Raw genomic sequence first — 25,865 nt, 5'->3', positions numbered from 1 at the left:
GAATCTAGAACTGGTTAGTAGAGTGACATTGATAATGTAAAATCCCATCTACTATTCCAGTAATTTAAGATCTCAAAAAAATGAGGATAGAATTATTTATAAGTGAGCAGTTGAGTAGGGTCTCTGGACCTAACCCTCCTCTTTCCTCCTTCCAGCTTGACCTCCACATACTGAACTACCTTTGAAACACCAGGCTTTCCTTCCCAATGACTTGGCTGTGCCTCCTTAGGAAAAATAAAGAAATTTGTTTTGCTGCTCCAAAAATCCAACTTGATAAAGAATGAGGATTTGCTTGGCTCATAGATAAGACATCTTTCATATTCTTCCTACCCTGCTCTCAGATGTTCCTGCCTCTCACCTCTTAACTGCATTGACTAGAGGTGCTTGGTTTGGATTTGGGTACAGTAATTTGCTCACATACCACACAGAGGTTGTGAAGGAAATGAGCATGATATCAACTACTGCTGGGTCAATGGGTTTGGGGAAATGAAGGAATGTGTCCCATAGAGATGAGTGCTGTTTCAGAGCAGTTTAAACTGTGTCCAGAAATTTGTTCCATGGGTCTTATCGCTCTTTAGGGAGAGAATTAAACTGTCCTAAAGTTCTGAACTCTGCTCTCATTCTGCCTACAGAGATGACAAGGAGTTGCTTTCACCCCACCCACCCCTATCCACTATGACATGCTGCCCCACCCGGCTAGAGATGACAGGTCCAGCTGTATGTGGAGCATGCCATCATCAAGGAGATACCTTTTCTGAAACTTGTGACATTCAGTTGGAAATCTCAGTGGGAGCAGAAGAAATCTCTATTGGGATGAGAAGGGTGAGCTCAAGGGCATCATCACAAGCTGGGCTTCCTAATGTGTAAAGAGAGTAGAAAGAAAAGGGAAATTCAGGGAGGGCTATGAAGGGAGAAGAAGGTACAGAAAGGAATTAAAAGGGGAATTAAAACCAAAAAAGCTTCAAAGAAAGAGAGAAGGAAGAGAAGATGGAATGTGAAAGGAAATTTGGTGTTCTCCTTTTGTTAGATTGGGTTCAGTCGTGAACTTTAATTTTGATGCAGTGGAGCAGATACCATCCCTGAGAACCTGACATTTTCATATGACTCCTTTCAGTCATTATATCCTATTGCCCACACTGCTTTATCTGTTCCCATTTCAGCGTCAACCCAGCCATAATATCTAGAGTTTGTAAAAAAGTAGGATGGCTATAGACCGAAAGAAATCAGCCAACCAATTCTTTTATATCCTCCAATTTTTCTATCATTCTTTTTTCCTAAGTCTCCCTGAAGGTCAGGGTTAGAAATAAACTCTCAGTGTGTTTGCCAATAGACACAAACTTGAGTTCTCCTAGCATTTTACCTGCTAATGTGCAGGCAAGAAAGGGGCAAGGTAGCCAAAGTGTAAAAACACTTTTGTGAAAACAAAAAGATTTCTGTACTCCAATGGGATTCGTTTATGAGATTCATTTAAGAGATATGATCTGGCTTACTGAAATCTAGCAAAATATTGCAACTGATCCTGAAATACGAAAGGGTCTAGGAGGCATAAGTTTTGTCTTGGTTCTGTCTTGCCTGGTCAAACCTTTTCTCTGCTCCTTCCTGGGCTAATGACTATGTTGAACAGTAGAAGCTTTGTTTCCATAACACATGTTTATGTTCACAACATAGGAGACCTACAATGGGAGAAGCTGGACAGGACCCGTTGGATGATGTGTAAGTAACAAGGAGGAGGAACTGGTATGGGACGCATCTACTGCAATTCAGTAAGGAAGGAAACCTTGACTGTGCAAGACAGTGTCCTCAAGCCCGGAAGCCTTCCTAGGGAGGAAAGGCGGTTTCAGTTCTTTGGACTTCATCAGACTAGAAGTGGGGTTTGTAGAGACAGCCAATGTCTCCAAAAGCAAATCAGTCTTATTTAGGGAAAAGACCCTCGTCCCTGCCCCCTACCCAGTCCATGTTCCTACATGACTAGTGCAGAAGGTTTTCAATATAATAAACTCCTTAGTAGACTGTAACAAAGGAAAACTGAAAACGTGCCTCTTCCTTGAATTCTTTATATGTGTGGTGTGGAGTCCACATACTCTGTATAAATTTTTTGAAAACAAGTAAGTTAGAATATAATTATTCAAATGAAAAAAATATTTCTTTTGCTTCATAAAAGATTTGTGTTGTAATGGGTTCCATCTATAATATTTTAAATTAAAATGTGATTTGACTCCAAGAATTTGGTTTATGCAAAACATCATAGACATCAATTTATCGTGGACAATGATAATGCAAGGCTGGTGAGGCATAGTGACAACATAAGACAGGGCGATAAATGAGACGACAGCTCATCTGTTTTCCTGTCCTGAGTTTGGTAATGGGATGATTTTCCTGCAGGAGGGATGTGATGGAAATACCGAAACTAGAGATCACAAAGCAGAACCTGGACTCCCTGAACTCAGACCTTGAAAAGGACCTGCAGAGAATGGATGAGGCAAATCAGGTTCTTCTCAAAAAAATTCAAGAGAAAGAAGAAACTATTCAAAGGTCAGGCTTTGTAGTTGGATGGGAAAGGTCTCCTCATCTGAAGGTCCCTTGGGATCAAGAGGTGGGTGGGAGGAAAGTTTACCTCTTTGTCCATGAATTGAGGCAAGTTGTTTAAATTCTAAACTATAAACAGTGGCGTCCTCAAAAGGTTTTATGTACAGATTTTTCACTACGCTTCCACATTAAGCCATTATTTTATTGCCACTGCAATGGGTGATCACTTTGGCTCCCTGAGACCTTGGCGTAGCTTCTCAAGCTGGGGCCCTGGCAGCTTCCTTTGGACTGAGCCACCCCTGGGTGACTGTGTTTCAGTCTGGAAAGAGATATCACGCTGTCTGTCAGACAAGCCAGAGAGAGGGAGGAGCTGGACCACTGCACAGCTGAGAAGGAGGCAGCCCTGCGGGACCTGGAATTAGAGACGGCCAAGCTGGTAAGGAGGTGTCTAGAAAAGGACAGTGTGATGCATTTTGCTGCAATCCACCAGTCTCTCTTTCCCAGGGGACCATCATTGCTGGTCACTGCTGTGTCTGTGGAAATCACAGCTGTCTAACAAAGTGTTTTGGGCATGATGTGCTTGGCATGGGGGCGAGACCGGGGCTCTGTTCCCAGATCCTCTGTGTGGGGCCCTCGTCCCTGGATGGGATTTCAGTGGCCCAGCAAGGAAGAGGGTTTGAGAGCAGCGTGTGGTTTGTATCCTTTACCTCTTTCTTTCCCCAGGAAAAAAATAAGGAAATTCTTAGCAGGAGTGTGGTGGAGGTGCAGAAGGAGGTAAAGTGGGACCAGCTTTTTTGGGGGGAGGGAGGGTGGTCCCAGGATAATAAGCCCACCCTTGAAAGGAGGCTCATTTCTTAGGAATCCCAATAGGATCCATCATCTTCCTGAACTCCCCAGTCAGAAAGACAGGAGGAAGAGGAACTGGCAAAATGTGTGTGCTCCCTCCCAATCTGCCTTCCAAATCTCTTAGAACAAACTGGCTAATTGATACCATCCTTTGTCCTCTGGGAATTACAGCTCTGGGATGGGAAGGTTACAGGAATGTGAGAGGAGAGAATTGCCCCTCCCTCCCACAGCTGCTCTGCACCAGTTTCTCTTCCCTGTCTCCCCACCTGCCTTGCCTCCCTTGTGCGTACTTTTCATGGGCTCTGGGAACAAAAGGGTCTGTTCAGCTGGCATGGAGTCAGGCAGATTCCAGAGGAAGGAAGAGACACTTTTCTATTAAGCGTCCATCTGGGATCTGAATCAATTAACCACTGTTCTGCTACTTTGAGACCTTCAAGTCTGACTCTATGCCACGTTTTCATGTCCGGATGCCTTACTCAGTTTACAATTTGGGGGATGGTATTTCAGATTTCAAGGAAATTTAAGAATGTTGGCCTGGATAAAGAAGCCCTAAAGCAGATGTTGGCAGAATTGAAGGTGAGTAGAAAAGCAAATCTACCGATTTTCTGGGAGATGTGGTGTCATTCTAACTTTGGGGAGGAACAGCTTCCAAGAACCCACCAGGCTAAGTCTGTCTGTGTGCTCACAGAGGTGAGCCAGTGTCCTTTGCTCCCTCTGCTTTATCCCCTGACCTGGGCGGCATTCATAAATTATTTTGCAGCATTCGTAACTTTAGTTTTAGTCACACTGGTGGCAGAGATGACTACAATGCCCCAAAGAGAAGGGAATTGCTCCAGAAACCTCTTCATCCATCAGTCAATAGGACATACATTCTGAATGCCCATCGGGACCTGCCCTCTAAAAATTTATTATCTAAATGACACACAAATGCAGGTAGTCAAGGAAGAAGAAAATACTAACTTCCACAATTGCAGAAGGATAGGTCAACAATTGTATTTGATTTTCTAACCCATTGTTTGTAACTTAAGGGAGTTTTTTGTTTGTTTGTTTTTTAATTGAATTGAATGTTTTACTAGGTGGCAAACCCAATGAGGGCATGAAGTTTTGTCTGTGTGATTCTAGAATAATGTCTGGCACATGGTAGTAGCTCGCTAAATATTTGTTGAATGAAAAGATGAACTGGATGCCCAGTAGAGGGCAGAAATCCTATTGAGGTGCTCTCTGCAGCTTTGTGTGGCAAATATGACCATTTGGCTGAGTCCAGCATGCCAGAGCACTGCTGTTCTGTTTTTCTCTGAAAAAGAGGCAGAAGGTTTCTCTTGTGCTCCATGATTCAGACTGCATGTGAGTGCACCCAGTGGAGTATAAGATGGAGGAACAGGTTGGCACTTTAGTCAGTAGGACTGGAGGAAGAAGGGTGATTAGGTCCAAAGACTGGGCAGTCAAAAAACCAAGGCTTAAACGTTGACTCTGCCGCTGTGTGATTTTAAATAAGTCATGCACTAAACCTCTCCTTGCTTTTGTCTCCTCCTCACCTGTAAATCGGAGAAGGCAATGGCAACCCACTCCAGTACTCTTGCCTGGAAAATCCCATGGACAGAGGAGCCTGGTAGGCTGCAGTCCATGAGGTCGCTAGGAGCCGGACACGACTGAGCGACTTCACTTTCACTTTTCATTTTCCTGCATTGGAGAAGGAAATGGCAACCCACTCCAGTATTCTTGCCTGGAGAATCCCAGGGACAGAAGAGCCTAGGGGGCTGCCATCTATGGGGTCGCACAGAGTCGGACATGACTGAAGCGACTTAGCAGCAGCAGCAGCACCTGTAAATGGGCCAATAATATTGCCCACTCCAGATTGTTATGGTCTGTCCTCACTATTTGGAGAGGGAAATGGCAACCCACTCCAGTATTCTTGCCTGGAGAATCCCAGGGACAGGGGAGCCTGGAGGGCTGCCGTCTATGGGGTCGCAAACAGTCGGACACGACTGAATGACTTGGTGGCAGCAGCAGCAGCAGTCCTCACTATATGATACATTATCATCATGCCCTGGGCTTCTCTGGTGGTTCAGCAGTAAAGGTTCACCTGCAATGCAGGACACGGCTTGCAATGCAGGAGACATGGGTTAGATCCCTCGATCAGGAAGATCCCCTGGAGAAGGACTCAACTTAGAGACTAAACCACCACCACCACCACCATCGTCATGCTCATTGTCTGTCTGGGGAAGATGAATATTACCCATTTGCTTTCACAGAAGAATGCTCTCAACCTTCTGCTGTCACACGCTGTCTTTAACAGGTGAAACTACAGAAGTCAACAGAATCCTGTGCCAGTCAAGAGAAGGAATTGGTCAAGGTAGAGGTGGAGTCTCCACTGAGGGTCTGTTCAGGATACAAACGAGAGAGAACCCCAAAGGTTTTAGAAAGAACAGTTGGAGGCAGGGGAGGGGGAGGAGCAAGAATATCTGGCAAGTGAATTTCTGACTCACCTGCAGGTAAAGGAAAAGAAAACTTATGTTAAAAGTACTGGTCTTGTCATTCCTTAAATACCCCTCTACCTCAAATACTCAAACACTGTTGTTGAAGCCCATATCTAAGTGCCCTGAAACATCTCCTGATGTCTCATGTAAAAGCATATGAGAACCTGGGAAAACAACTTTCTTTGCTCAAAATTAGACCCTGCTCATGAATGATGAGATCAAAGGTTTCATGATGTGGTTGCTTTCCCTGGTAAGAAGTTGCTAGGTAACCAGCCAAATAGCCAATGCACCAGTTGGGAGCAGCCCAGGCTTCATTGTGATTTAATCCATGAAATTTGTTAATTCTCTTTTCTTTCTAGATAGAGAGTGACTATCAATCTGTGTATCAGCTCTGTGAGGATCAGGCCCACTACATAAAGGTACACTGCCTCTGGGGACAAGTCATAGTAGAGGCAGAATTGTTCCAATGCCATGGATCCCTTGGTTTCTCATTTAGGCTAAAATCTGCCACTAGGGGAAATACCGTTTATACAACAGCAGCAACAAGAACCAGATGTATGTTAAGGATTTATTTATACTGGCCCATATAGTATTTTTAAGCAATCTACATACAGTATTTTCCTCAATTAGTTTGTCCAGTAACCCTTTGAGGATCATGTTGTTATGATCAAGAGGACACAGGTTCAAAGAAGTTTGGTAATGCGCTCTGAAAACATAGCTAGTAAGTGTGAGAGCTGGGATTTTCCTACAAGCAGGATCCGAAGAGAGAATGCTTTTCCTTTTTTTTTCCATATTCATCCATCCAGTCACTAATGTCCTAATTTTTATTAGAATGTCTTCATACTTGTGTGTGTACATTCTTGCATGCACCATTTGGAAAATTAGGAGTTAGTCTTAAGAGAATCTTTTATCAATGTCATTGATACAGAAATTCAGAATACAGAAATTCTTGATTATGATAAATATTTTTTTTATTTCCATGGGAAGAAATACCAGGAAATTCTGAGACAGATGGAAAAGGAAAAGGAGATGCTTCTTCTTGAAAAAGAAGTGTAAGTTTGGGAAAATGACCTCATTGGTGGGATGAAGCTATAGTCCCCAGTGGTCCTTGAAGGGCAGAGTACTTCTCAGACCAGTTTGTGTCACTATAAATAGCCCCCAACAAGTTATCCCTGTCAACTTCTGCTCCATGTTCTGTACTGAAAAATCATCAGCATTCAGGCTTCTCTCTTGCCGTTCTCAGCAGTTGGTGTTTAAAAGGTCTCTTTTTTTTAATTTTTTTTTATTTTTAAAATTTACATAATTGTATTAGTTTTGCCAAATATCAAAATGAATCCATCACAGGTATACATGTGCTCCCCATCCTGAACCCTCCTCCCTCCCCATACCATCCCTCTGGGTCGTCCCAGTGCACTAGCCCCAAGCATCCAGTATCGTGCATTGAACCTGGACTGGCAACTCGTTTCATACATGATATTTTACATGTTTCAATGCCATTGTCCCAAATCTTCCCACCCTCTCCCTCTCCCACAGATTCCATAAGACTGTTCCATACATCAGCATCACTTTTGCTGTCTCGTACACCGGGTTATTGTTACCATCTTTCTAAATTCCATATATATGCGTTAGTATACTGTATTGGTGTTTTTCCTTCTGGCTTACTGCACTCTGTATAATAGGCTCCAGTTTCACCCACCTCATTAGAACTGATTCAAATGTATTCTTTTTAATGGCTGAGTAATACTCCATTGTGTATATGTACCACAGCTTTCTTATCCATTCATCTGCTGATGGACATCTAGGTTGCTTCCATGTCCTGGCTATTATAAACAGTGCTGCGATGAACATTGGGGTACATGTGTCTCTTTCCCTTCTGGTTTCCTCAGTGTGTATGCCCAGCAGTGGGATTGCTGGATCATAAGGCAGTTCTATTTCCAGTTTTTTAAGGAATCTCCACACTGTTCTCCATAGTGGCTGTACTAGTTTGCATTCCCACCAACAGTGTAAGAGGGTTCCCTAAAAGGTCTCTTTTTTTTTACGTTCTTTTCATGCATCCTCAGTTGAATGTTGTTCTTGAAAAAACTGATTGTGCTGACCCCTTTCCCAGGACATGGTGAACCCCCACTGGGGGCCCCAGTGAGAGCCATTTACATACATTCTGTATTTGTAGACTTGTGTGGTTTAGGACTTGCCACACTTTCCATTGTTTGCTTATACTCTTTAACTATGTTATGTATTATATTGTATTACGCAATATACATAGAGTGCACAAATCTCAAGTGGTGTGTTAACATGACTCAGATCAAGATACAGAACATTCTGAGTACACCAAAAGGCTCCCTGTGCTCTCTTCTCAGTCCTCATTTCTTGCAAAAGTAACCGTGATTCTAACTTCCATCATTTCTTCTTGGTTTTGTCTGATCTTGAACTTCATGTGAACTCAGTATGTTCTCTCTTGTCTCTGGCTTTCACTGATATTTATCCACATTGCTGCATGGCTCTGTGGTTCATCCTTTTCCTAGCTGTGTATATAGTATTCTATTGTAGGAATATGGCACAATTTATCTATTTTACCATTGATGAACATTTTGGTCATTTCCAGTTTGGGGTTATTCAACTAAAGTTGTTATAAACATTTTTGTGCATGTATTTTGGTTGACATACATATTTCATTTCTGTAAGTTATATACCAAGGAGTAGAATTCCCAAGTCATTGAGTATACATATCTGTGGCTTTACTAAACAAAGTCAAATGATTTTCCAAAGCGGATTACCAGAATCTCCTCCAATGAGAATCTATACTAGTTCCAGTTATTCTGTTCCTCATTTCCACTTCATATTTACAGTCTTTTTAATTTTAACCACTCTGGCAGGAGTATAGTGATATCTAATTTTTATTTTAATAATGCATTTCACTATTGATTATTAATATATATATATATACCTTAAAATGCTTACTTGAAATTTGGTTATCTCCTTTTATAATAAGTCTTTTGCCTTTATTTGGGAGATTATCCATCTTTTTCTTATTGGTTTATAGGATTTCCTTATATTTTTTAATGAGGTCCATCATCAGTTATGGATGGACACACAAACACACGTTACAGTCATTTCTATGGCTTTTCTGTTTTACTCTTTTAATGGAATCTTTTGATAAAAAAATTTCTTAATTTTAAGGAAATCCAATCCATGAAAGTTTTTTCTTTCCTTTTTTTGCTCAGTACTTTTTCTTGGTAATAAAACTATTCTTTAATGCTTTGCCAAAGAATTTTCTGTTTGTTTTGCCTCTTACATTCAAATGAATGTAAACATTCATGTAAAATTTGTTTTTTGTGTGTGTGGTGTGAGGTAGAGATCAAGATGTGTTTTTTCCATGTGTGGGTAGCCAGTTGGCCCAGCATCATTTATTTAAAAGAGCATGCATTTTCAGTGGTGCCTTGTTTTATAAGTAAGGTGACATATTAATATATGTGTGAGTCTGTCTCTGGATATTTTATTCTGTGCCATTGGTTTGTGCCTCTATCCTGCACCAGTACTACACAAGGATAGAGGTGTAGACTACAAGCATAGACTACCGGAATTCTGAAAGAGATGGGAATACCAGACCACCTTACCGGCCTCCTGACAAATCTGTATGCAGGTCAAGAAGCAACAGTTAGAACTGGACATGGAACAATATACTGGTTCCAAATTGGAAGAGGAGTACGTCAAAGTTGTATATTGTCACCCTGTTTATTTAGCTTATATGCAGAGTACATCATGCGAGATGCCAGGCTGGATGAAGCACAAGCTGGAATCAAGATTGCTGGGAGAAATATCAATAATCTCAGATATGCAGATGACACCACCCTTATGGCAGAAAGCAAAGAATAACTAAAAAGCCTCTTGATGAAAATGAAACACAAGAGTGAAAAATCTGGTTTAAAATGCAACATTCAAAAAACAAAGGTTATGGCATCCAGTTCCATCACTTCATGGCAAATAGACGGGGAGACAATGGAAACAGTCACAGACTTTCTTTTCTTGGGCTCCAAAATCACTGCAGATGGTGACTACAGCCATGAAATTCAAAGATGCTTGCTCCTTGGAAGAAAAGTTATGACCAACCTAGACAACATATTAAAAAGCAGAGACATTACTTTGCCGACAAAGGTCTGTATAATAAAAGCTATGGTTTTTCAGTAGTCATGTATGGATGTGAGAGTTGGATCATAAAAAATTGGACCAAAAATTGATGCTTTTGAACTGTGGTGTTGGAGAAGACACTTGAGAGTCCCTTGGACTGCAAAGAGGTCAAACCAGTCAATCCTAAAGGAGATCAGCCCTGAATATTCATTGGAAGGACTGATGATGAAGCTGAGACTCCAATACTTTGGCCACCTGATGTGAAGAACTGGTTCAATGGAAAAGACCCTGATGCTGGGAAAGATTGAAGGCAGGAGGAGAAGGGGACGACAGAGGATGAGATGGTTGGATAGCATCACGGACTCGATGGATGAGAGTCTGAGCAAGCTCCGGGAGTTGGTGAAGGACAGGGAAGCCTGGTGTGCTGCAGTCCATGGGGTCGCAAAGAGTAGGACATGATTGAGCAACCGAACTGACTGACTGACAGGGATTACAATTACAATTTAGTTTTCTAATTAGTTTTGATTTAGCATGTCTTAAGTTCTGCAACTTTTTGCTTTTCTTCAAGACTATTCAAGACTATCTGAGCTATTTTTGGCTCTTCGAATTTCCATATAAATTTTAAAATTGGCTTCTAAATTTCTACCAAAAAAATTGCTGAGATTTTGATTATAATTATATGGAATCTATTTTGGAGAAGGAAATGGCACCCCACTCCAATATTCTTGCCTGGAAAATCCCATGGACGAAGGAGACTATAGGCTACAGTTCATGGGGTCGCTAAGAGTCGGACACAACTGAGCGACTTCACTTCACTTCACTTCATAGATAAATATGGAGATTAACAATATCTAAACAACATTGAGTTTTCCAAGTCATGAACATTTTTATCCCTACATGTATTTAGATCTTATTTAATTTTTCTTAAACATGTTTTGTAGTTTTCTATAGTGTTTTGTGCATCTTTCATCAGATTTATTCCTAGGTTTGATATTTTTGATGCTATTGTAAATAAAAAAATTGTTAATTTGATTTTCTAATTCATTACTAATGGTATATAAAAATAAAATTCATTTATAGATTGAACAATGTGGGGGTTAGGGGCACAAGTCGTCTGCACAGTTGAAAATTCATGTACTGCTATCCCTCCAAAGCAAAGGAATTAATAAATGACTCACCCAAGGACAGATTGCTGGGAGAAATATCAACAACCTCAGATATGCAGATACCACTCTAATGGCAGAAAGTGAAGAGGAACTAAAGAGCCTCCTGATGAGGGTGAAAGAAGAGAGTAAAAAAGCTGGCTTAAAACTCAGCATTCAAAAAACGAAGATCATGGCATCCAATCCCATCACCTCATAGTAGTGGGCAAATAGGTGGGAGAAAAGTATAAACAGATTCTGTTTTCTTGGGCTCCAAAATCACTACAGATGGTGACTTCAGCCATGAAATTAAGATACGTGCTCCTTAAATGAAAAGCTATGACAAACCTAGATAGCAAATTAAAAAACAGAGACATCACTTTGCCAATGAAAGTTTGTATAGTCAAAGCTATGGTTTTTCCAGTAGTCATGTATGTATGTGAGAATTGGACCATAAAGAAGTCTGAGCACCGAAGAATTGATGCTTTCGATCTGTGTAGTGCTGTAGAGGACACTTGAGAGTTAATTGGACTACAAGAAGATCAAACCAGACAATCCTAATGAAAACCAACCCTTAATATTCACTGAAAGAACTGATGCTGAAGCTGAAGCTCTATTACTTTGGCCGCCTGATGTGAAGAGCCAACTCACTGGAAGAGACTCTGATGCTGGGAAAGCTTGTGGGCAGGATGAGAAGGAGGAGGCAGAGGATGAACTGGTTGGATGGCATCATCGATTCAATGGACATGAATTTGAGCAAACTTCAGGAGATATTCAGAGAAGGCAATGGCACCCCACTCTAGTACTTTTGCCTGGAAAATCCCATGGATGGAGGAGCTTGGTAGGCTGCAGTCCATGGGGTTGCTAAGAGTTGGGCATGACTGAGCGACTTCACTTTCACTTTTCACTTTCATGCATTGGAGAAGGAAACGGCAACCCACTCCAGTGTTCTTGCCTGGAGAATCCCAGGGACGGGGGAGCCTGGTGGGTTGCCGTCTATGGGGTCACATAGAGTCGGACACGACTGAAGCAACTTAGCAGCAGCAGCAGCAGCAGCAGGAGATATTGAAGGAAAGGGAAAACTAGCACACAGCAGTTCATGAGGTTGCAAAGAGTCGGACATGACTGAGAGGGTGAACAGCAGCAGTGAAGGGCAGGAAGCTGAAACAGTTCAGATAGATTCAGGACTGAAACCCTTCCTTGGGTTTTCCCTCTCACAATCTTAAACTCCAGTCTCTGTCTCCATGTTTGTTGTTGTTCATTTGTTAAGTCATGCCCGACTCTTTGTGACCCCATGGACTACAGCATGCCAGGCTCCTCTGTCCTCCACTATCCCCCAGAGTTTGCTCAAATTCACATCCACTGAGTCAGTGATCCTCTCCTATCATCTCATCCTCTATCACCCCTTCTCCTTTTGCCTGTAATCTTTCCCAGCATTAGGGTCTGAGTGTAACAGGTCTCAAACTCCAAATTCTACTTCCCAGAACAGCATGACTACTATAATCTTTTCTCAGCTCTTGAGGCATCTTCTGCTTTCTGGGCTTTCTTGGAATCCTGAGCTACTCATATACAGCTTAAGAGCCAGCTATCACTTTAAGGGAAATTCATGCAGATATTTGAACTCATTTCTCTATGGTTCCTTCTTTCCTTGGACTTTCCCCCCTAGGGAATTAAACTCCAATCTCTGTCTCAGCCAACTGATGCTTCCACTTGCTGCTTGGACTCTATTCACTGTACCGCAAATTGACAAGTGCCCTTGGGGAAAGGCCTGGGATGAATGAAGGTATTATCTCAGTATGCTTTACTTTGCTCAGGATATGTATCCCCTCATCTTCTGACTGCATTCTTTAATTCATTCAAATGGCTGTTTATGTACTTTGTCCAGTTTTTATAGTTGGTTGTAGAGATGGACTAGCCTGATGCAAACTATTCCATCAAGGCCAGATCCTGAAATCTGGGCTGCTTCTCTCCTTTCTTCTATATTTGATGATTACAAAAAGATTCCCATGAAAAGTCTAAAAGTTTTTACTGGATCTGACCCTCTGGCAGGACACAGTTCTAAACTCTGAGCAACAGAATAAAACAAATGACTGAACAATCAGAAGGCCCTGGAGAGTGAATAAAACCAAGCAAATTCTGGAGGGGGGGCTGACAATTGGAAGAAGGGAAAGGCAAGAGGCGATTTTCTCATCTGATCACTTTTAGTCTGAAGGTCATCACCAGATGGTCAATACCAAAATCAGATTGATTATATTCTTTGCAGCCAAAGATGGAGAAGCTCTATACAGTCAGCAAAAACAAGACTGGGAGCTGACTGTGGCTCAGATCATGAACTCCTTATTGCCAAATTCAGACTTAATTTGAAGAAAGTAGGGAAAACCACTAGACCATTCAGGTATGACCTAAATCAAATCCCTTACAATTATACAGAGGAAGTGACACATAGATTCAAGGAATTAGATCTGATAGACAGAGTGCCTGAAGAACAATGGATGGAGGTCCGTGACATTGTACAGGAGGCAGGGATCAAGACCATCCCCAAGGAAAGGAAATTAAAAAAGGAAAAATGGTTGTCTGAGGAGGCCTTACAATTAGCTGAGAAAACAAGAGAAGTTAAAGGCAAAAGAGAAAAGGAAAGATATACCCATCTGAATGAAGAGTTCCAAAGAATAGCAAGGAGAGATAAGAAAGCCTTCCTCAGTGATCAATGCAAAGAAACAGAGGAAAACAATAGAATGGGAAAGACTAGAGATATCTTCAAGAAAATTAGAGATACCAAGGGAACATTTCATGCAAAGATGAGCTCAATAAAAGACAGAAATGGTATGGACCTAAAAGAAGCAGAAGACATTAAGAGGTGGCAAGAATACACAGAACTATACAAAAAAGATCTTCATGACCCAGATAATCACGATGGTGTGATCACTCACCTAGAGCCAGACATCCTGGAATGTGAAGTCCTGGGCCTTAGGAAGCATCACTATGAACAAAGCTAGTGGAGGTGATGGAATTCCAGTTGAGCTATTTCAAATCCTGAAAGATGATGCTGTGAAAGTGCTGCACTCAATATGCTGGCAAATTTGGAAAACTCAGCAGTGGTCACAGGACTGGAAGGTCAGTTTTCATTCCAATATCAAAGAAAGGCAATGCCAAAGAATGCTCAAACTACCACACAATTGCATTCATCTCACATGCTAGTAAAGTAATGCTCAAAATTCCCCAAGCCAGGCTTCAACAGTATGTGAACCGTGAACTTTCAGATGTTCAAGCTGAACTTAGAAAGGCAGAGGAACCAGAGATCATATTGCCAACATCCACTGGATCATCAAGAAAGCAAGAGAATTCCAGAAAAACATCTACTTTTGCTTGATTGACTATGCCAAAGCCTTTGACTTTGTGGATCACAACAAACTGTGGAAAATTCTTAAGGAAATGGGAATACCAGACCACCTTGGACCTGCCTTCTGAGAAATCTGTATACAGATCAAGAAGCAATAGTTAGAACTGGATATGGAACAACAGACTGGTTCCAAATTGGGAAAGGAGTACGTCAAGGCTGTATACTGCCACCCTACTTATTTAGCTTATATGCAGAGCACATCATGCAAAATGCCGGGCTAGATGAAGCACAAGCTGGAATCAAGGTTGCCGGGAGAAATATCAATAACTAACCTCAGATATGCAGATGACACCACCCTTATGGTGGAAAGTGAAGAGGAACTAAAGAGCCTCTTGATGAAAGTGAAAGAGGAGAGTTAAAAAGTTGGCTTAAAACAACATTCAGAAAACTAAGATCATGGCATCTGGTCCCATCACGGCAAATAGATGGGGAAACAATGGAAACAGTCAGAGACTTTTTTTGGGCTCTAAAATCACTGCAGATGGTGACTGCAGTCATGAAATTAAAAGATGGTTGCTCCTTGGAAGAAAAGTTATGACCAACCTAGACAGCATATTAAAAAGCAGAGACATTACTTTACCAACAAAGGTGCATCTAGTCAAAGCTATGGTTTTTCCAGTAGTCATGTATGGATGTGAGAGTTGGACTATAAAGAAAGGTGAGTGCTGAAGTATTGATGCTTTTGAACTGTTGTGTTGGAGAAGATTCTTGATAGTTCCTTGGACTGCAAGGAGATCTAATCACTCAATCCTAAAGGAAATCAGTCCTGAATATTAATTGGAAGGACTGATGCTGAAGGTGAGACTCCAATACTTTGGCCACCTGATGCGAAGAACTGAGTCATTTGAAGAGACCCTGATGCTGGGAAAGATTGAAGGCAGGAGAAGGGTATGACAGAGGATGTGATGGTTGGATGGCATCACTGACCTGATGGGCATGAGTTTGAGTAGGCTCTGGGAGTTGGTGATGGAGTGGGAAGCCTGGTATGCTGCAGTCCATGGGGTTGCAAAGAGTCCGACATGACTGAGTGGCTGAATTGAACTGAACTGAGTCTGAGGGTAAGCTAAACTTGATGTGAAGGTCAATTTAAAAGTCTTGAGGGAACTGTACAGTCTTTCTGAGATAGAAACTAGAGGACAGAGCTCAGTATAGTCAAACTGCTGGATTAAAAAACAGAGAGCTAGAGATGGAGAGTCTCGAGTTTTATCTAAACTCTGACCAAATCACAAGCTGACCTCCAAAACCATGCACTCCCAAGGCATTCTGTGGCCAGCTGAGGACATCAGACCTGAACTGAAGTTTGAACTGCCAGCAGGAGACAGAATTCACATTTTTGCAGTGTGAATCCAGTATCAGGGTTGTGTCATGGTTACTCTTCATTGGTTGTCTTTTCTCTTGAGACTGGACCACCTTTTCCTGTTTCTTTGAATATTGACCAATTATGCATTTTGAATATTGAGCCTTGTGAATGTTATCAAGAATCTAGGAAATAAATCACATACATTGCATGACTTAGAAAAGCATCTTTCATCAGTCTCACAGATTATGTTACTTAATTCTTGGATCTGATCTTTGTCACCCAGATGCAAAGCCCAGAACAACGCCACCCAAATAGTGAAACCGGGGTCAACTCTGGTGGAGACCATCCAAAGCAATATGGTAAGTTTTCCTTGTCCCAAATTGGAGTTTTCCTCTGTCCTTTCATACCCTGGCTTCCCCCTTCCTGCCCCCTGGTCCCATCCCTTCTTTTCAATAACCTTAGAGGTAGGAAATTAACAAGGCTCAGTACCTTGCTTCACACCACAGCAGCTAGGAAGTGGCAGAGCAGTGACTCCTGGGTCAAGCTCTTAGCCACCCTACTACACTGCCTTTTTATGAGCACATGGACAGGCACACCTGTGGCTTTTATTGCTTCCCACAGGAGAAGACCATCGTCAAGAAACAGAAGAGAATCTTTTGGTACAGGTAAGTGGTGGAATCTCCTGTTTTCCTAGTCTAGGTCACGTTCAGTCTGTAGCAATAAGGATTTGATAAGAGCATGTAGAATAAGGATAAACACATCTACCAACCAGAAAATATCAGGCAGCCCCAGATTTCTGCCATCTCTCCCTTTCTTCTTTTCTGAAAACCAGAGTTATGTAGGACTTGGTGGCTGGAGAAAATGGCTGTTTTGGAGACCTTTAAGGTGAAGCTTGCATTTTAATTTCAATTTCCACTCTTAAGATTCATAGTAGGGCTCCTTTCTATTTTTCAGATCCTGAACCTGATAATCTGCTCTCCTCTTTACTGGAAAGAGAGTTTAAGATGCATTAATTTTCTTAGTTCTTTTACTGCAGGCTGTAAAATTTTAGAGAAAAAAAAAATCACTTGAACTCCGTGCCTTTTCTTTTTTAATTTTTGAAACAAGGAGACTAAGATGCTCCATGTGGCACTTTAATGAAAAGCTCCAATTTGTGACATTTTAGTATAGTTAAAGATGGAAAGCCTTGGGCCAGTTTTTAGGGTGGAATTTTCTTGGGTGCACACAAGAAAACACATGCACACAACCTATTATTGTTTCAGTTTATTTTTCTTCCTTATTTTCTTTTTTTCTTCCTTCCTTTCTTTTTTGGCCACACCATGTGACCTGTAGGATCTTAGTTCCCCGACCAGGGATTGAAACTGCACGCTCAACCGTGAAAGCCCACATGGAGTTCTATCCACTGGACTGCCAGGGAATTCCCAAGTTGGTTTCTTTTGGCACTTGATGTTTAGCAAAAAAAAAAAAAAAAAGAAACCCACAACCCAATCATTTTCTGTGGATGTTAATGTCAGAGATGGCCCAGACATATTTCACAGTCTAAAAGTTCTTGCTCTAGTAGAGTGGGGAGGACCACTGATGAGAGACTCTCAAGAGTGCAGTTCTGGATCTCTTGTGACAACCCCCACAAAGGCCTGCATATATAGTACCTGGAAGGTCTTATCCTTCTGCATCTCCAGCTCTTCTGTGTGGACATCTATTCTGTTGGAGGGCTTAGAAGTCAGGAGGGCTGTATCCCAGTCCTCACGACCACATCAGTCTTTTTCTATTATCACCTACCCCCTGCCCTCACCCTTTATGTCTGCATGCCCCACGTCCTTATCAGGCCAGCCCAACCAAAGTGATTCACGGTCATTTACGAAGGTGAGGTTCACCTCCCGCTGCTGCTTCCCAGGCTGTCTCTTTCCCCTACGCTAACGATGAATGTCTCTCTGCAGGCATTTCAGGTACTTTATCTTCGTGGTCATGATCTTCTTTAGGCTGCTGGGTTACGTGCTTTTCTACCTGCAGTACATAAACCCAGACCTCCTTGTGGACGCCCTGCCCATGGTCATGAGCAGAGAAACTTTGACGAGGCTGAGGGATGCCTTATTTCCCTTCCTCACTCTAGAGGTGGAAGAAGTTCTACCACATTAGTCTGGAGTGATCCGGAGGCTTCACACTGCACCCAAGTGGAGAGGAGGGCATGGCTCTAGCCCCCAAGTGGGGAATGGGCCAGGAAAGAAGTAGGAGCTCTGACTCAGAGCTGCTGCTTTGACATCTGACCTCTTCATTTCATTCTCTTCCCATGCTTTTTCTCCAGAGTGTCTCTCTTTCAAATAAAACATATGTTTGATCAGAGTTCACTGTGTTAGTCTGAGAATTTGGTCCATGGGTCCTTTAGGGAAGATAACCATACATTATCTTCCCTAAAGTTCTCTTATTTTATATTGTTCTATGTCTTATAGGAGTGGGATTGCCTGAAAAGCTGACCTTTTACATGTACACAGATGGTTACTCATTCTCAATTGAGAAGAAAATTACCCTAAAATTCAAGTGCTATAATAAAATCAAATCATAATTCAAATGCCTTCCCTCCCATAATGCCTCCTCTGATCATCCAAATGCTGCTGCCACCTTCTCCAGGCTTCCCTTACTGGCCTGCCCACTTCTGCCTTGCAGTATCATTACTGTCTTGAGGGTGGGGCTTCTGATACCTAGATTCTGTATTAGCACACATGGCCCCAAGCATAACGTTTTTACAAAGACTCCTTGGAGAGCAGCGTCTCCTGGATACTGAAGCTGAGTAGTGGAGGCATCTTCCTTTGGCAGCTCCTTCCTCCTATGCATTTCTGAGGCCCTTGCTTTCTGGTGACTTTTCTCCTTCCAAGACCATTCTCTTGCAAAGGTTTTAACTGAATTTCACTTGCATAGCAATGTCGAGGTTGAAGAGACACATTGTGTGTTCGCTTTGGCTGCAGACATGACCCTATCTCACATTTTCTTTTGGGGGTCTAAGGAGGAGAGGGTGAATGAGTGGTCTCAAGACTCCTAAAAAAAAAAGAAAAACTGATCAACACCACCCTCTTGTGGTCAAATACAAGCTCTATTGCATTTCAGCGGGCTTCCCTCCAAAAGGCAGGCGTGTGATTAACAAGTTGAAGCAGAAAGGTGGGTCTTGGACAATTGTCTGAGCTCTAAGAAGTCCAATTAGTATTCGTTCATTCATTCATTCAACAAATATTCATTGAACCTTTTTCTTGGTCCAGGCTCTGGGATTAAAGCAATGAATGAAACAGCAAAAGAATCTCTGCTCTCATTGTGGTGGGTGTGTACATGCTCAGTCACTAAATCATGTCCAACTCTTTGCAAACCCATGGACTGTAGCCCACCAGGTTCCTCTGTCCATGGGATTTCCCAGGCAAGAATACTGGAGTGGATTGCCATTTCCTCCTCCAGGGGATCTTCCTGACTGAGGGATCAAACCTCCATCTCCTGTGTTACAACAGATTCTTTACCACTGAGCCACCTGGGAAGCTGTAGTGAGTAGAGTCAGATAATAAATTATTGAAATATAAAAATATCAGATGCATTAAGATATGGGGGAGGAGGAAAGAAAGGATGATGAGCAGCAGTTACAATGTTCCCTTGAGAAGGTAGCATTATAACCAAGACCTGAAGGAAATGAAGGCATGCGGGTACCAAGGTGGGTGGCTGAGCCAATTAGGAGACGGAAAGTACCTGGCCTAGAAAGTGGAGTGTGCCTCTTGTTGCTTTTGAGTTTCCTTTGCTGATTTCCTGCTCACACCTCTCTAATAATCCCTTCGTTAAACTCTCTTCATTGGAATCCTCTGAGCTGAGTAGGAGTAGGATAGCCTACTGGTTAGTACCAAGATCCTGGCTGATCCTCTGTTCACTGGCCAGACACATGCCGTAGGCTGGAGGATTTCAGGACTGGGCTGATTCTAAACTACAGGTGTATGTGAGGAAAACACCTGCAACTGGCCAAGAGATGTATCCACAGAACATTACTTCCTGAGTCATTCCCATCTCTGGTCACACAGTCCCTCATAAGTGCATGAAATGCCTAGGTGCCCCTCCAATACCCAGCCCTTCCCATATCACATCCTAGATAGATGTGGGCCCGTCCCAATCAAGACTGGCTAGGAAATACCGGGTTAGGAAAACTGTGGCTAGGTACCTCCTTATTTGTAGTCAGCAATCCACTGGGGACTGAAACCCTCAAGTTGTATTGGAAATTCACATTGCAGAAGCACAGTGACCTTTTCTGCCGCCAGGAGAGCCTGGCTCCAAGAAGGACGCTGAGTCCTGAAGGGCCTGGAAAACATTCAAAGTTCTGGGAAGAACAAGAGTGGTTACTGCTTCTTTAAATGAACAGTGCTGAGCTGGACATTGGACTTCCAGCAAATGGGAGCTTTTCATATCCAACCCTCACATACCCATCGGTTTCTGAAAGATTGTAACAAAATGATATAACACGCCTAACACAGCAAAGGGCACATGGTGGGCATTCAACTACAAGAGTTTCCTTTCTTTTATATGAGAGTTTGCCTTCATCTAGCAGTTAACCGCATATAGCAACACAGCAAAGTGACTGCCTCTTGTATATTTTAGTCACTAAAATGAACAGCCTTCTGTTCTCCAAATGAACATTTGCAAGTCCTCTGAGCTGTCACATGACATGGCTTCTAGATCTTGTATTATCTGATTTACCCTTCCCTGGCATCTACCGAGATGAACAGAATATCCTACAGATGAGGTCTGTTTGGCACCGAGTGTGTGTGTGTGTGTGTGTGTGTGTGTGAAAGTCACTCAGGCATGGTCAGCTCTTTAAACCTCATGGACTGTATCTTACCAGGCTCCTCTGTCCATGGAGCTCTCCAGGCAAGAATACTGTAGCCCTATTATCCCTTTAGTTTAAACAACTATGACTTTATTAATACTGCCTAAAATTTCATTAGTCATTTTGCCTGCTATATCTCTCAAAAATATGAGCTTGGAGTCAACCGAGATTCTTAACCTTTTTAGACATGAATTATTTTTATCCTACATCCCTTCTTTTTTATTTGTACAGATTAAAAAAAAAAAAATCATACAAACAAAACGATACTAAAAACCATGGAGAACTTACTGCTTGCTCTATTAAATTTCATTTGTTGGTTTGGATGCTTTGTTTCAGTTTGTTGCAATCAAAACCCAGACTATATGAAGGAGTTACTGGCCCATTGAATGACCTGAGACACCTGGTAGAGTAGACATTGCTGAACTTTGGATGGAGAGAGGTCTTCAGTTTTGTAATAACTGTTGACCCCAGGCAGCTAGTTAACCCTGGCTTTAAAGTAGCTAATTATACTCTCCCTCAGGAAATTGTTGCAGCAGTTGCCAAGTTTTTTTCTCCAGTATTCTGAAATGGAAAGTCTTTTGGGCTGAAGACTTCAGTTAAATGGATTAAGCACTTTCCTTGTATCTTTTAACCTATCATAAAACTTGAACCAGTTAACTATTTTGGCTATTTTTCTTATCCATGCGAAAGATAAATTTCTTATCCATGCTAAAGATCAATTTCTTTGATAAAGAAGGCTGAAGTGGAATAGACTCTTATCTTTTAACATTATATAGCATACCCTAAGACGTGGCCCACCCTTCATCTTTCCTATTCCAAACATAGCACTAAAAGTACCTTTAAAAAATGCACTTTATAATATCTTTTCGTAAACACCAGTGTTGTCTAGGAAAAAGCACCAAATAAGGAAGTAAGCCTTGGACACTAGTCCCAGTCTTTCTGTTATGTAGCTGATTTTCTACAAGCCAAATAGTCACATACCCTCTCTGGGCCTATGATCTCTATCTCCTAGTTTGCTGAAATGCCTGATATTATCCAGATGGTAAATGGCAGAGCCAGAGCTCACAGGCCACCTCTGGGCTCCTCTAGGACACATGCAGGGCAAGTTAGAAAGACATAATCTAGACCCCTGAAGTCATCTTCTAATATAAAATTAATCTGCTGAGTATTAGAACTATTGAATCAGTACTCATAAATTAGTTACTTTTCCATTACTTATATTCTTGAGATCCAGTATAATTCCTTTCACTGTCTTAAATTTTCCTTTGGAGCTGAATTATTCCTCTAGTTTAAAGATTCCCATTAAAATAAAAGATAACTTGGATAAATGTTTTATCAAGGCATTGAGGGCCATTTGTATCTTAGTACAAATACAAAGTGGAAGAACTGGATTTTACAGGGGGAAGGGAGGAGCTGAAAGAAATATTAAGGCCGTTGTCACCTGAAGGTGGGTGAGGGTATTGAATCAAGGTAGTAACAGGGACACTGAAGTAAGCATTAGAATAGTAACTTGTCTAGAGCAACTTTGCCTGAGACAGCCCTTGGGGAGTCCACTTGCAAGCTTTAGTTCTTACATATAACCATGCCACTCTCATGTTACATCTTTTAGTACAAAATAATTGGACCTGGAAGGAACCAGACCCTGTCCAGGGGTGCCAGTGTCCCCTGCAGATCGCTCTCTTGCAAAGCCCAGTTGAATCGTTCCTGGTGGATCATTCTCCCACACACCATATATACACACCAGTTAGAACTTCATCAGATCTTTTTAAATCCTTGTCTTTATGCCTTTATGTCATTCACCCCCTGCGTGTGGGTGCCGGCTTGAAAGAACAACATTAGTGGCTCCCTCTGGGAGTTCAGTGGACTCTATGGTCCCTGAGTTCAAGAGCTGCCAGCCCTGTGGTAGGGACGACGAATGAGCGGGTTTTGCTCCCTCCACTTGCTCCGGCAGGAAGAAGGTTTTCCTGCTCAGCTGGCAAAGTTGCCCTAGCGTGTGACTGTCCACCCTTTGCCGACAGTCTGTAGGAGACTGATCCCTGTTTGGAGCTCAGCATTTAGTTTTCTTCTGGGAGGTTTGTTGGAAGATTAGCTAAGCCTGGATCTAGCCTGAGGCTTTTCTCAGCTCCACAGAGCTATTTCACAGAAGAGTGAAGGGAACGAGGGAAGTGATTTTAAGCAGGCATTAAAAGAGTCACAATTCAGGGGGCAGTAAGACGGGATGGAGGTGAAGGCTAGGGCAGCTTGGCAGAGGGGAATGTCAAGAAGGTTTAATGAAAAGGGGAATAGATTTCCTGCCTTTGGATCCCTCCTTTTGCTAGAATTCTCCTGCTCCAAATGTAGGTGGTTAGGAGATTCTATACCTTCCAGGACTCTTGGGCCTAGAACTACATTTTCAGTCAAGTTTAAACAAAACCACATGAGTGTGTAAACCCTGTACAATTCACAGTCAGTGCTGCAGTCTGGAAATCAGAGGTAAATTTGAGACAAGGTGTTGAAAGATCCATCTGCCTCTCGAGGCACAGTCTGAGCATCTCTGGTCTAGGAAACTAGATCAGAGTCAACAAAAGCAGGGAGCCAAGCGTACCAGTGACTTCCTATGTCATGAGAAACATATCCTCTCCCTGAGGTATTGTCCAACTGGGAAGATCACCACTGACCAACCTTGCATGAAAAAGAGTCAGTTCAACAATTTTTCATGTCTCTCGTACCTACCTAGCACATAGCAGAATTGTGTATTGATTACCTAACTTCTACCTTGAAAGAGTTTATAATCTACTAGCAAGGGGAAGAAAGTACTAAGTAACTGTAAGGTAAAGCAAAGTGAGGTGAGCGCCATTAAGGGCCTATCTGCAGGGTAGAAATACAGACTCAGACATAGAGAACAGACTTTGGGACATGGAGAAGGGTGGGGTGAAAAGGAGAGGGTGGGACAAATTGAAAGAGTCGCCTTAAAACATACACATTACCATTTGTAAAATAGTTAGTGGGAAGTTGCTGTATAATATAGGGAGCTCAACCCAGTGCTCTCTGACAACCTAGAGGGGTGGGATGGGTAGGGTTTGGGGGAGAGGTTCAAGAGGGAGGGGATCTATGTATACTTATGGCTGATTGATGTTGTATGGCAGAAGCCAACACAATATTGTAAAGCAATTATCTTCCAATTCAAAATAAATTAAAAAAAAAAAAGGATACAGAGTGTCAAGGAGGCTCAAAGGAAATAGATTATATCTAGAGCAGGAAGGAGCGGATGAGGAGGTATCATTTGAAATAGGCTTTGACAGAGAGACAGATTTCAACTCTCAGAGACAAAGGAAGGGCTTTCCAACTAAAGGAAGATGAGAAATGGTGATTCAGATACTCCCTGGTCTTGTAAATAAACTAATCTAAAAGGCCCAGGGAAAGAGTTGAGCTCCACTAATCCTTTCAACTTAGAAAGAAAATTCTCTCAAGAGAGAAAATCTTAACAGCAGTTCACTTGATTACTAATTGTTCAAGAGACGTTATTAATTATTCACTTATATTTGGTACTCAAGAAAGAGTTCCAAAGCGGATTCAGGCAACGTCTGTCTTCAATGGATTAAATATTGACACGATTGGAGGGCAAATTTTGCAGGTAACCCTGAGCATCCCCTGTTGGTTCACAAACTAGCCCCCATACACCAGGGGCTAGGAAAGACAGAAGAAGCAAACCACTCCTGGTTGGTGGGCAGCAGTTTAATAAGCAAGAAGCTGAGGAGGTTTGCCTTAGGCAAAAAAAAAATGAGGAGACCTCCACACCAACCAACAGATCTCAAAGTTTCTGTAGAGGCCTTAAATGGGCCTTAGTCACGTGTACCACCCAGATGGTTTCAACAAAACATTACTCTCTTAAGGCAGCATTCTTGATGCATCTTCTAGTGTGGGGGTGGGGTGGAGTGGGTGGGGGAACAGGTGAAACACACATTTCAAGGACAGGGGAGGGGTAAGGAGCCCTGATTGTCCAAGTCCAGCTAGTCGGTCAATTAGTAGTCATGTCCTCTTGATGACCTTCTCCAACACCCTCCTTGGTCGAACTTTAAAAATTCTTAAATCTTTAAAACCAGTGATTTTCAGAGATACTCAGAACAAAACAAAACATTATTTAGTAAAGAAAAGGAAAAGGACATTTTGTGAGTCTGCAGAAGAGAAATTCAGTTACTTCTTTACACCAGAGACTCCCACTAGAGAATAATACATTAGAATCACCTGGAGATATATACATATATTTAATAAGAAAAAAATTCCTCAGCAGCAACATAAGACATGGGCTGTTCTGGAGGCCAGAAGTCTAAAATCAAGATGTTAGCCCTGCAGATGTTAGAAGCTCTGAAGAGGGTCCTTAGCTATCTTGATTTTATTTAAAGTCACTGATAGTTTTGAAAAGCCCCCACCCTCATTCCAAATGATTCCAATATATAGCCAAGGCTGAGAACCACTGTTCTAAAAGCATTTAGAGTAACCACCAGATTCTTTATGCAAAGTGAAAGGTGTGGGCATCTATTTCCAAATTGGGAAAGTAAGAAGCAGCAGGGACATCTCTATGTGGGAAAACAGAGGCTTCACCTCAATATGAAGCCACCTATCTGATCATTCTCCTTTCCTATTTATAACTGCTTTGGTGTATTCCACCTGGGTCTACGTTTGCTGCCTTCTACCTTGAACTGATAAGAATACTTTTTTGTTGTTGTTGTTCAGTCACTTAGTCACGTCCGACAATTTGTGACCCCATGGACTGCAGCATGCCAGGCTTCCCTGTCCTTTACCATCTCCTGGAGCTTGCTCAAACTCATGTCCATTAAGTCTGTGATGCCATCCAACCATCTCATCCTCTGTCATCCCCTTCTCCTCCTGCCTTCAATCTTTCCCAGCATCAGGGTCTTTTCTAATGAGTTGGCTCTTCGTATCAGGAGGCCAAAGTATTGGAGCTTCAGCTTCAGTCCTTCCAATGAATATTCAGGACTGATTTCCTTTAGGATTGACTGGTTTGATCTCCTTGCAGTCCAAGAGACTCTCAAGAGTCTTCTCCAACACCACAGTTCAGAAGCATCAGTTCTTTGGCACTCAACCTTCTTTAATAGTTTCTTCAGCCTGTTTATTTTTTTTCTATTCCATAGAGATCAGGGTAAAGCAGAAACTTCTGTCTTTCCAAATGTGGGAGGCAGACTAAATATCCACATATCTATATGGA

At 42.1% G+C, this 25,865-nt stretch overlaps 1 protein-coding gene across 1 annotated transcript; it reads left to right on the top strand.

Moving 5' to 3' along the window:
• Positions 1–658: 658 nt before the first annotated feature.
• On the top strand, positions 659–18,050 carry LOC147364830 (transmembrane and coiled-coil domain-containing protein 5B). The gene is made up of 10 exons (XM_086322064.1): positions 659–2,532; positions 2,845–2,962; positions 3,250–3,300; positions 3,880–3,948; positions 5,669–5,725; positions 6,209–6,268; positions 6,837–6,901; positions 16,100–16,175; positions 16,771–16,818; positions 17,752–18,050. Exons 1-10 carry the CDS (start codon positions 2,393–2,395, stop codon positions 17,950–17,952), a joined length of 885 nt encoding a protein of 294 aa, XP_086178190.1. The 5' UTR covers positions 659–2,392; the 3' UTR covers positions 17,953–18,050.
• Positions 18,051–25,865: the final 7,815 nt, after the last annotated feature.

This window comes from Bos grunniens, chromosome 10 (genome assembly GCF_055505025.1).
Source record: "Bos grunniens cultivar Pamir isolate PY7600 chromosome 10, Bosgru_T2T1.0, whole genome shotgun sequence".
Classification (NCBI taxonomy): domain Eukaryota; kingdom Metazoa; phylum Chordata; class Mammalia; order Artiodactyla; family Bovidae; genus Bos; species Bos grunniens.
This window is presented reverse-complemented; position numbering and strand designations above follow the sequence as displayed.